Here is a 12,269-nt window from a genome sequence, read left to right as displayed (position 1 = left end):
ATTGGATTTAATCCTTAATGTCTGAATACCCAAACCTCCCATTGGCGTCAATGGGACTACAGGAATGCAAGAAATTCACTCCTGGTGTAAATTCTTTGATTTACATGAAGTTACACCAAGCACAAATTTGCCTCAATGTTTCCCTCTTCTTACTGAAACTACTTTGGTTGGCTTTGGAGCAATTTATTTATTTAGAGGTATTTTATTTCAGGTTTGTTGTTAATTTTATATTTTTAACTCTTCAGACATCTGTGTCTCCTGTGGAGAGGCAGACAGTACTTTATTTATAAAGTCCTTTAATAAAACCTAGCTCCATATTTTGTGATGGATAGATTATGGCAGATTTAATTACACTTTTAAAAAGTATCTTATTATTTACCTTAGTAACCTGATAAGCTGGAACATTTTTAGAAAGCAATGGCAGAGACATGATGACCCTGGAGGAAGTATGAACACACAGGAGATTCCCCCAGCTGTTACAAAAGGGGGAGGGGGGAACTGATGGGGCCCAGCAATGCATTTAGGAGTCTGAGGAGGGACTCCACGCTTGTTATTGTTTCGGGAGCTGAAACTTGTTCCAATTATTTAGCCTGCTGCTGATACGAATTGGGCCAAGCAAAACGCATAAAACCTGAGCAGTTGCCAACAGCCCTTATCAAAAGTCCCCTCACTTGTTCTCACGCCATTTGTCCGGACGCAAAGGGGAAGAAAAGAGGCAGGACCTGTCCCCAGAGTCTGCAGCTCGGGCTTTTGTTCGTTTGGAAAAAAAAAAAAAAAAAAACATACCAGCGAGAGGGGGAAGCTGAGCGTGCAAAGCGCCCCTGCTGGCCCCCGTCAAACCTGGGGCTCCCGGGGACGCTCTGCCCAGGAATGACCTGCGCCACTCCGCAGCACGCACTGGGCGGGTGTCAGCGCTGTCCCAGCAGAAGGGAAGGGAAAGGAGAGAAGGAGCCGCAGCAGCGACTGCAGAGGAGGGGGAGGGAGGAAGTGAACTTACAGGGCAGGTGACACCGAGTTAGGTTCCCCATCCCCAGTGTGCTTGGCAACTTCCCTCTCGCCTGCTGCCTGCGGAGGCACGGCTGTGAGGGAAGATAAAGGAGACAGGGACTCTATAAATACCAAGTGCGAGCGCGCGCGCCCCAGAGCCCTGCGAGCCCTGGCGAGGGACAGAGACCGGCGCGGCGCTCAGCCTTCAGCAAGCAGCGAGCATGCACGTGAATGGCAAGGTGGCTCTGGTGACTGGCGCGGCGCAGGGCATAGGCAGAGCCTTTGTCCAAGCGCTGCTGGAGGAGGGCGCGAAGGTAAGCGCGTGTGTCCCTGGCGCACCACCCGGGGGCTGCGTGCGGGGCGCCGGGGGATACCCCGCCATCCCGGAGCCCCTCTCACCTTCTTAGGGGGTCGCTTCCACAGAGGCTGCTGCTGCTTTCTAGGAAGCCAAGAGCCTCTCCCCCAGTTTTCTTGCACGCTCTAGGTACCTGCTGCTGTCCTTCTCCCGGCTTCGTGCCCCTTCCCAGGGCCAGTTTTCCTTCCCGCGGGGCGTGCAGCTGGGGTGTGCAGGTTGGAGCAAGAGGGGCCTTAGACACGTCACCTCCCCGGCTGGCAAAAGGCTGTGTGGTATTTGGCGGGAGGGGTGTCCGCTCGTCCATCCTGAATTTCCCTTGCCTTACAAATGCTGTGATCATTCCTCTCTCACGTGCATCGCCCCGACCACCTCCTGACACAGGTGGCTCTCGTGGATCGGAACCTCGAAGCCGGTGAGGAGAGCAAAGCTGCCCTGGATGAGCAGTTTGAAGCTCAGAGGACTCTTTTCATTCAGTGCGATGTTACAGATCAGGAGCAACTGCAAGGTAAGGAGGGAAATCTGTCAGCATTATACACTATCATAACATGCAACAACCTGAACAAACCTGGGCTACTGAACCTATAAATGTGCAATTAAGGTTTCTGGAGGGCAGCCTATTTCCGATCCCTTACAAGCGTGACTCAAGTAGGATCTGTTTCTCACTCTGCAAATGTGAAATACTACTACCAGTGTGTGCCTTTGGCTTTAGGACTTGGCACATAGTAAAGAAAGGATAAAGACGTCACTGAGTGTTTTGTGATACTTTTGTATGAAAGCCTCTGCATAAGATAAGGGTTATTTAATGAGTAATGTATTAAAAACTTTAAAATCCAGTGTTTAATAAAGTAGAGTATTTACTTAATAAAATATTTAAAGTGTTTAATAAAGCATCCTGGCAGACTCAAAAATGCATCTTCTCACCATGAAAGTGACAAGTTTCTGCTCGGAGTGATCTGCAATACAGATACTTAGCAGTACAATGGAACTGGTCTGAATTTAGGTTGCTATTGTTCAAATCAGAATCTGGCCATAAATGCCAAGGATGAAATGTTGCTCTTTAAGCTAAGAAATAATTTATAATACAGCTTTTTAAATTTTAACTTAAACCATTGCAGATAAAAAGCAATCAACTCCTGTGATTTTTGATTTTGTGCATGTCCTCATTCAGGAATAAACTGCTCTACTGAGCTCTGGATAATAATATTTACTTTTTTATGTAGCATTTCACAACAGACATCTCACAAACATTTCATGATAACCACAACATCCCATGACTGTTTGCAGATTCATTAAGAGATCGTGAGTTAGGTTAAAAAAAACCTTGGGTCACTTATGTGAATGCTCTTTCCATGGAAAAAGATGTCAGACTTGATATAAACACATAGTTTCTTTCTTCTGCCTCATAAATTCTATGATTGCACCTTTGTCACATGATAATCTTCACAGAAGCAATGTGTGATTATTTTAATTCTTTCTTCACAAAACTTCAGCAATTTGCAGCTTGTCCAGAATGCAGCAATCTGATTGTTCACTTGTATAAACAAGCATAACTACACTACGCCTATCCCCAACTCTTTTATACTGGTTGCCTATAAAGTAGATCAATTAATTTAAATTGGCTCTGTTAGTTTTAAATTCCTTAATGGCTACCTACTCTGTAAGCTTTTTTATGGACAGTGGTCCTCATACTGCAATTTGTTCAGCGTGGGCAAATCCCTCTGTTGCTTCACTGGAGTTCTGTATGGACATGTGACTGCCCCTATGAAACAAGTTGCAGGATCAGGAACACAGTCTGCAGCCACACGGTGCACACTGTTCAGGGTCCCACTGTCACATCTGCAGTCAGGTCATGGTCATGCTTTTTGCTGTGCATGGCCCAACAGTGTGGAGCTCTCTCTGCACAGACATTGGTTTTATTTTCTCCCAACTTACTTTTGAAAAATCACCTTAAAACCATTTTTTCTCTGCAAAGCAGTTTTGGACTGATCAGCCTTGGTCCATATTTATGCCCACCTTCCATTCCTTTTCATATCCCCTTTAAGTTGGATCCTCTCATTTATTTTAAGGTGCTTATATTTTCAGAAGGTGGTATTTTATATTTTGTACAGTGCCAAGAACACTGGCGAGATGGATGTATATGCAAAATAATTACAATAATTATAAATTACTAATTATCATAATACTAACTAGATTCTTTTGTTTCATATGGATATGTAACAAGGCAGGCCTTCTCCCCACCTCTCAAAGACAGTCTCTCTTCAGCAGTTTTATTGTCCAAACAAACAAAACAGTTCTTCAACTCACCCTGGCTTTTACTCACAGGAGACTTTAACCCCTTTACCTCTCAGGCTCTCACTGCCTCCTCTCACAGGTGTATCTGTCAGTTTTGTTGTTCCTGGTCCTGTTCCCTGAGCACAGCCACCCAGGGCTTTTCTCTCCGGAGGACCTTTTTCTAAACAGTTCCTTTCAGGTTCTCCCTGTCTCCCCTTAGGGGAGTCTACCAGCCCTAATTCACCAGGTCTCTTCCTTTCCCAAGCCCAGGTACCCTATTTTAAAGCCTAATCTTGGTCATCTGACCAGACACAAGGTACACTGACCCTGCTCCCTCTTAAAGAGGTAGTGCCACCCTGTGACCGGACCCTGAACAGATGTGATCACTGTGGACTGACAAACCTGTTGCCAGCAGTAGACTACATAAACTAATCAACGTTTTTTTCAACACATCAATATGACCAGTTGAAAAGTATTTGCTTTTTTTTCCTAGTGTGGTCAAGATGATTTGTATAGGCCTAGGAATGATACACACATCATTAAGAATAAGCCAAAAGTTTTTTGTTTTTGTTATTTTAAGACAGAAGACTTTGAATGCTATGTGTCAAGGACAGTGTTATTGAAGAGCTTCTGTAGAGAGCAGGATGAAAAACAAGTGAAGCATAAAGCCAAATTCTGAAATTGAGATCAAATTAAGGGCCTGATCCTGCATCCCCAAAACTGCATTGATTCCCTGAGTGACCAGTTCTGCTCCCACTGAAGTCAAAGAATTTCAATTAACTTTGATAGTGCAGGATTGGGCCACTAAGGAAGTAAGGAAAACATGGTTAGAGAATGTTAGGTTCAGAGACTGAAGAACAAAATAGGCAATAAACTTAACACAAAACAGAAAAGACAGGAAACTAAAAATAGAGCCCTTTAAATATCAAAACATTATAGTGGAGGATAATATCATCATTAACTCTGAAAGGCAAGGGAGGTTAGATGAATGCATTCTTTGCTTTTTGCTGTTTTTAACATGATACAATGCTCTTGTGTTTAAAAACAACTATTGTACCATATTCTGACCCCTTCTAAAATTGCTCTGGCAGCCTTAGCCAAATACCTGGTGATTCCCCTAACTAGGGTAATCCTGAGTGACACAAACCTGATGCTGTTGGTGCTATACCCATTCTAGTGTAAGGGTGTGGCCAGAGAAAAGGAGGTATGGCAACAGTGCTGTTGTAATTTTGTAATTTGTTGTAACTTTTCTGTTGGCCATAATGGCCTGGTGTCTCAAGAATACCTTTCAGGGAATCTGACGTGGTCTGGATTTTCATTTCATCAAGTTATTTATTTTCATTCAACATATGTTTGTTATGTAGTATTTGTTTGATGTTTGCCACAGACAAACAGTTCAATGGAACAAGTGTTCCATGTGATGAACAATGCTTGGAGGAAATAAAAAGTAAAATGCGCAGAGACACGACTCAAAACTGTTCTTTTGTTCAAAGAAAATGTTAATGACACTTGTTCAGTGTTTTATGATAAAGCCCTTAAGAACTCTAAATTGCTGGGAAATATGCATACATTGCTGTTGAGTCAGATTCTGGCAGTACAGACATCTCTGCACTTTCTTTTTTAAATGTATTTTTGTCTTTGAGTTATTTTGCAACCCTGAAAAAAACAGGCACCACAAAAGTGTTGTAAGCTTTTTATTCTGAAAACATTGCCATCTTTAGGGTACCACAAAAGGTGTCTATAAGCCACTTTGGGAATTCCCTACCTGCACAGGTTGTGCTGAGCATAGAGGTCCCGAGGATCTGGCCCATTAATTTTAATTCTGTCTGATGTATAGAAACTCTGTGGAGGTAATTTGTCAACAATAGAAGGAATGAGATTGAATCTGAGAGGCTATAAATCAGTAACTGTATATATAAGGTGTACATCAATTACTCATAAATAGGTACAATTCATCAAGGAATATGGTGAATTATTGATAGTTTAAAGATTTAAAATATTTATTAATTACATCATTGAGTAAGGATGTACTCATTCTTAAAATAATTTGAATTTAAACCCAAACATGAGTTTTTCAGACTATGTAAAGTTTTTCTTTAAAAGATACATGGGATCAGATCCTGAATTGCTTGAATACCCAAACTAATGCAAGATCAAGCAATAAAGACTTGATTTCAGAAGATGCTGAGTGAAAAGGTTGTACTATTCTACTTCCATTAACAGTCTTTAAATAGAATTACTGTTAATACTTGTTGAATAGTTAGACAAGTGTTGTATTTGTTAAACATTAACAAAGTATGTGTTTAACGTTAACTGTTTTAAAAAAATGATGAATTAACATACTTTGGTAGGGTAACAAATATTGTGCCTTGCATTCCATGTGTAACATTTAAAAATATGGAAAACAAGACAGCTAAGGAATTTTTCCCTTGGATTTTACTGTAGGTGCTTTTAAAAAAACAATTGAACGTTTTGGAAGGCTGGATGTTGTGGTTAATAATGCTGGAGTGAATAATGAAAAGGACTGGGAAAGCACTATACAAATTAATTTGGTAAGCATTATCTGTTTTAAAATGTCCATACTGTATTACCTAAAGGTGAGATTTTCAAAGAGGCCTAAGGGAGTTAGGCACTCAACTCTAATTTAATTTTCCTCTTTGAAAATCCCAGCCTATAGTGCTTGATTATGCCTAAGGAAAAGTTTAGGAGGAAATTATGTGCTGTGGATTTGTGAGAGAGTGTTTTTGGTTCATTGGTTTTTGTTTACACTCAACATGTATGTCCTCCTGGAGAACATCTAAAGAAACAAATTTACCATTTGAAAAGAGTGTTTCAAACAATTTTTATTTAAATCATGTTTAGATGCACCAATGCTCTACAGTTAAGTCTCTTTCATGGATCATCATGTTCCTTCACATTAAAAATCCTATATTGCCCGCAACCCACTCATGCACATATATATACACACTCAAACCCCCCTACCTTCCAGTGACATGAGAGCCATTAATGGTCAGTGTATGGCGCGGCCCTACCTATATATACATGAGTCACTACAGATAATTATACTAGCACCTAAGCAAGTACTATAATTGTAACACTAATCTCAAATACTGATATATCTTAACAGTTAAGAATAAAATGAATCATTAATGCTATGATAACTCATTCATTGTCCTGTATCTGTACATTATTAATGTTAATGATGGAGAAATATTTACTGGTTATGGTCTTTAGTTCCTTTTCTTTTCTCTACTTTTTACACGTTGTACATGCAGAGAAATAGTCTTCCCTTAGATCCACATACCAGATCTTAAATCTAGTCTTTTGCTATTTGTACATAAACATTTCCCCCTGATTGTTCCACATATAGATGGAAAGCAGACTGCTGGAACTGGTAATCAGACAGACAGCTCTGAAAAGAGAATAAATTCAAATATTATTGGTAATAACCATGTTTTATAATAACAGTATTGTTAAATTATTTTTATCAGCGTATACTACATTACACTACTATATTCTAGTGACTAACATAATGGCATGCAAGGCCTGATCCCGCAAACTATATGGTACCTGCAGCATACTGAGCTGTGAAAAGTGTGAAAAGTCATGGCTGCTGCCTCTGGTAGACAAGCCTATCCAAGGTAGCAGTTGTCTTGTAGCAGAGAGAAATAAATATTTACAAATAAACTCTGTAGAAGTAAGTTTCTCAAGGAATGGAAAGTTCATGAGCTCTCCGCCTCTCATACTTCACAACTTATTTCTCACATTCTTCACTCCGGTTGAATCTTTGCAGCTTGTAAACATGGCTTCAAATATAGATATGGGGATATAGAGAATAAAAACACTCATGGTGGTTGAGGATCTTTGATCCCTGAAAAGCCATTATTTCAGGCTGAAAGCAACCACAATAAAAGTTATGTTGGTCTACATTACCGACAATCCACTAATGTCATTAATTGTTTATTCTTTGGCTCTCTATATTAGATGTATGGGGGAAATGTGTTATGTGTTTAAACCCTCCAAATGCTAATCAGTCAGAAGGTAACCTGGAATAAAAAGATAGTTAGAAATAGTAGTGAGCCTCTAAAAATTCCAAGTGAACGAACATGTATGAAAATAGGAATATTGTGCATAAAAATTAGAGAATGAATCACTTATAAACAAGTGATGAATCACTTATAAACAACATAAAATAACTTCTTATTGGCCCATATTTAAAACTGGAATATACACAATAACATTAAGATACACCTACTTTAGTCTCAGTCTTCACTGGAGTCCATTTCTATGTAAATGATTAAGACACATCAACTGTTATTGAGGCTCAGTTGGCATACACATGAGAAATAAGTTGCCCACTATTAAAAGATTTGTTTAATCTAGGGCTACATATTTCATTTTCTAAAGGCATACAAATATGCTCCAAGTTCTTCACGTATGAAATATTTTCACCATTCCCCATTTGTTGGAGCACATTCTTTCAGCTTAAGAGCAGCTGTCCAGCTGAAACCATGTAAATTCAGTGAGTTTTTGCAAAAGAGGTCTTTCAAACATGCATTCCTGGTTTCTCACATGACATGATGTCACAACTTGTTTGCTAATACATGGAATATCAGGGTTAGAAGGGACCTCAGGAGGTCATCTAGTCCAAACCCCCTACTCAAAGCAGGACCAATACCCAATTGCCCCAGATCCCTAAATGGACCCTTCAAGTATTGAACTCACAACCAACATGACTACCATTCCAATGCCATCCCAACTTCCCATTGCCAAAGAATGTTGTACGTGGGGGTTCACTTCTCAGTCACCATTTCTGGGTGGTTCCATCTTCAAGCCACATAGCTTGGAGATCTGAACTCCAAAAGAGCTGTCAGTCAAGAAGGACTTACTTTATGCCCTGACCTTTCAAATTCTGACTGTCATTCCAATATTTAGGAAAGACCTGCTTCCATGTTAGGATTCAGTGTATCTCTATACATCACTCCCATGAATCCGAATGCCAAACATAGTAATTTGCACCTGCAAACAGGACAGCAACAGGAAGTTTGGAAGAGGGATTAATACAGAGTTTGCATGGGGTTACAGCCATGAAAGATATTTTTATGTCAGTCTTCCAATGAAGGATATATATGCAAAAAATAATTTCAATCATCATTTCGTAGGATAATGACTTTTTATACATGAAGATGTTTTAAATTTGATCAAAACACATACAGTACGAACCAAATCACATGGGCACTCTGTTGGAATTTGACAACTAACTAATAGAGCAAGATAAGAGATCTAAAAGTACAAGGCTAGGTTATGGATTTTATAGCCAGAGGTGCACTGGAAAGGGTGAAGAGTGGCCATGCTAAAGCAGAAGTCGCAGAAGGATGGCTAGCTGGAAATATCTTCTGGGAGCCTGAAGGAGTGCATGCTGCTGGGCAGCTCTAGTGGCTAGTATAGGTGGAGAGCAAGCTCATTGCCCAACCTCACCACCTCCTTTCTTGTCTCATTTCATATGGTCAGTGTTGGCATTGGGACTCTTCAATGGATTGTTGATGGAGGAGACTCCTTGAGCTCTTTTTACTGATATGTTAATATCAAAAACAGATTCATCCACAGACATTTTGGTAGAAGTGTCAGCAGAAGTTATTTTGCGTAATTTGAGTATGCTGATTCTGATACAAAATTGCTGAAGTGATCTTTTAAATCGTTGTGTCTTTCAAAAGAGAAAACGAAAAAGTGTCCTAAATGAAGTATTTCTACAGTTAGTCTTCTAGGCTCAGATTCACAAAGGGACTTAGACATTGCAAAACCTGCCTTTTAGGCACCTAGTCCCCACCCCCCACACCACTGGAATCTACAAAGCCTGAGTTAGGTGCCTAGGCTCCCTGTACAATGCATGGGGAGAGAAAGCTGCCTAAGAATGGGATCCACAAAAGCTAGCATGCTAAGTGGGGAGCTGCTTAAGCTAGCCAATGGCAGATGCCAATGAGAGGGATGTGTCCTAAGCCCCGCCCCACTCAGGGAGTTAGGTGCACATGCCCGGGTTGGAGAAAGGTGTGTATTCTCTGGCCAGGATCTACAGCTGGGAACCCTCTGCTGGAGTCAAGCACCTAGGACATTTTTTGCAAAAGTGGTAATGATACACAGGCTGAACTCCACACAAAGCAGTAGTGCAGGGAGGGAGCAAGGAGGAGATGCGTGCTCCTTATAACTTTTGACCCAAGATGCAGGAGACCCTGGTTCAATTCCCTCTTTGCCTGAGGGGAAGGGATTTGAACAGGTGAGTGCCCTAACTACCAGACTAAAGTGTCATTCTCACGCTCTCTGGCTTAATGTATAAATAATTAAAAATGCAAAGTGGAACAGTTTAAACAGGAGAGATAGGGAGACTCACATCAGAAAATCCCATAGTCCAGTGGCCCTCAGCTGAGATGTGGGGAAACTCTGGTTCAGTTCTTATCCCCTAATCTGGCAAGGGGGAGAACTGAACCTGTGAGTGCCCTAATCCATGTAACTTCAGATCTAAAGGAGGCTGCCTCCTTTCCCCACTCCCTCCCATTTTGTGTGGAGTTAGGCATACTCTATGCCTAACTACTGGATCAGGGCCCACATACAATATAGGTGAGGCAACACCTATCTTCACCTGGTTTGAGGATCACACTGGGTCTTAAGCATAAGAAGTGTCTGGCCACCTAGCTGAGTCAGCAGTGCACATGCCCAGAGGCAGAAATTTAGGCCCCTAAAGGGACTTCTAGAATGGAAATTAGGTGCCTACCAAGCAGGAGTTTTATGGATTTCAGTTGTACCTAAATCTAGGGGCCTTAATGACCTTTTTACTTTATGTAGTAAAGTATAGTCAGTATCAATTAAGACTGTGCCCTGCAGAAGCTTTCAAGCCCTTCAGGATGGATGCCACTGAATTCCAATGTGTTCCTGACAAAAACATCAGGGAAAGTAGACTTAAGTGACATGGACTGTACTATGGCAAGTTATAGAAAGCTCATACTATAGGTGCAGAATCAATTATGTTTTTTTAAAAAGACAGAAAAAATAGATCAGCATGAAAAACAGACTGACAGCACATCTACAGTTTAAATTACATTCTTGTTCTCCTTGATTCCTACAAGTCTATCCACACTTGTGTTTGCACCAGACTGGTCTGTCTCAGTACAGGCTCAGCTGAGATCCCAGGATAGGGCCCCCAGCTTAAATCTTATTTAATAAACTTTCTTTCTTTTCCATGGCACTGTAATCAAATACCATTTTTAACATACTGAACTATATATATTACTTCATCCACCCCTGTTTCAAGCTCTTATGAATCATGCTAGGAGATTAACCTCCAGGATATTTTGCATTGAGAACTGATGACGGTGTCTCACAAGAAGTGAGTGACACCAACAGATTGGTGCAGAGTCAGTATAGATAGACACAAATGGTCCAAGTTTAAAAAACAGGCTGTAATTATGCCATCACACAATTGACTGTGCCTTTATTTGTATGCTAGCAGTTAACTCAGGGTATATATGGTTGTAGCTGGCCACCTAACTACTGGTCAGTTGTTTCTTCAAGACACACTAATTAAAGCCTTCAAGAAACTGCTACCTGGATCTGAGATATTACTTCCATGCCCTAACAAGGTACATTACTGGGCACAATATGTCAGAACATAATGTGATCTCCATGGAAGGCTCTTTGCAGTTAAATCGCAAAATTCACTAGTGTAGAGGTAGGCACAGTTCCTGTGGAGTCAAAAAAACAAAGAGGTTTGAGTACAAAACATATGTGATAAGTCATGTGCAGTGTATGAATATGATGTTTCAAATCTTGTTCCTAAAACATAAATAACCAGATACTTTGCTATGCACTTTCACATAATACAGGTTTGCTACCAGGCAATGATCTGAATGTAAGTTCTCTTCCCTAAGCCAGACTTCTAGCGTCAATTATAATAGGTTGAAAGTGAAATTAATAGTTTACAGTTTGATTGCTCCTAGAGGTATATAAAATCATGAGTGGTGTGGAGAAAGTGAATACGGAAAAGTTATTTACTTGTTCCCATAATATAAGAATAATATAGGGGCCACCAAATGAAATTAATGGGCAGCAGGTTTTAAACAAATAAAAGGAAGTTCTTCTTCACACAGTGCACAGTCAACCTATGGAACTCCTTGCCTGAGAAGTTTCAGAGTAGCAGCCATGTTAGTCTGTATCCGCAAAAAGAAAAGGAGGACTGGTGGTACCTTAGAGACTAACAAATTTATTTGAGCATAAGCTTTCGCGAGCTACAGCTCACTTCATTGGATGCATTCAGTGGAAAATACAGTGGGGAGATTTATATACACAGAGAACATGAAACAATGGGTGTTACATACACATTGTAATGAAAGTGATTACTTAAGGTGAGCTATTACCAGCAGGAGAGAAAAAAAAACCTTTTGTGGTGATAATCAAGGTGGGCCATTTCCAGCAGTTGACAAGAACGTCTGAGGAACAGTGGCGGGGGGCGGGGGAATAAACATGGGGAAATAGTTTTACTTTGTGTAATGACCCATCCACTCCCAGTCTTTATTCGAGCCTAAGTTAATTGTATCCAGTTTGCAAATTAATTCCAATTCAGCAGTCTCTTGTTGGAATCTGTTTTTGAAGCTTTTTTGTTGAAGAA

General features: G+C 40.6%; 1 protein-coding gene across 1 annotated transcript in view; it reads left to right on the top strand.

The window, feature by feature from the left end:
* Positions 1–555: 555 nt before the first annotated feature.
* Positions 556–12,269, top strand: part of HPGD (15-hydroxyprostaglandin dehydrogenase) — a 38,282-nt gene continuing 26,568 nt past the window's right edge. Inside the window, exons 1-3 of the mRNA XM_007067067.4 lie at positions 556–1,301; positions 1,724–1,847; positions 6,059–6,165. Of these exons, the coding sequence (XP_007067129.1) occupies positions 1,209–1,301; positions 1,724–1,847; positions 6,059–6,165 (324 nt within the window). The 5' untranslated portion in view covers positions 556–1,208. The remainder of the gene's footprint in view (positions 1,302–1,723; positions 1,848–6,058; positions 6,166–12,269) is intronic.

The sequence above is a fragment of the Chelonia mydas genome, chromosome 4 (genome assembly GCF_015237465.2).
Source record: "Chelonia mydas isolate rCheMyd1 chromosome 4, rCheMyd1.pri.v2, whole genome shotgun sequence".
Lineage (NCBI taxonomy): Eukaryota > Metazoa > Chordata > Testudines > Cheloniidae > Chelonia > Chelonia mydas.
This window is presented reverse-complemented; position numbering and strand designations above follow the sequence as displayed.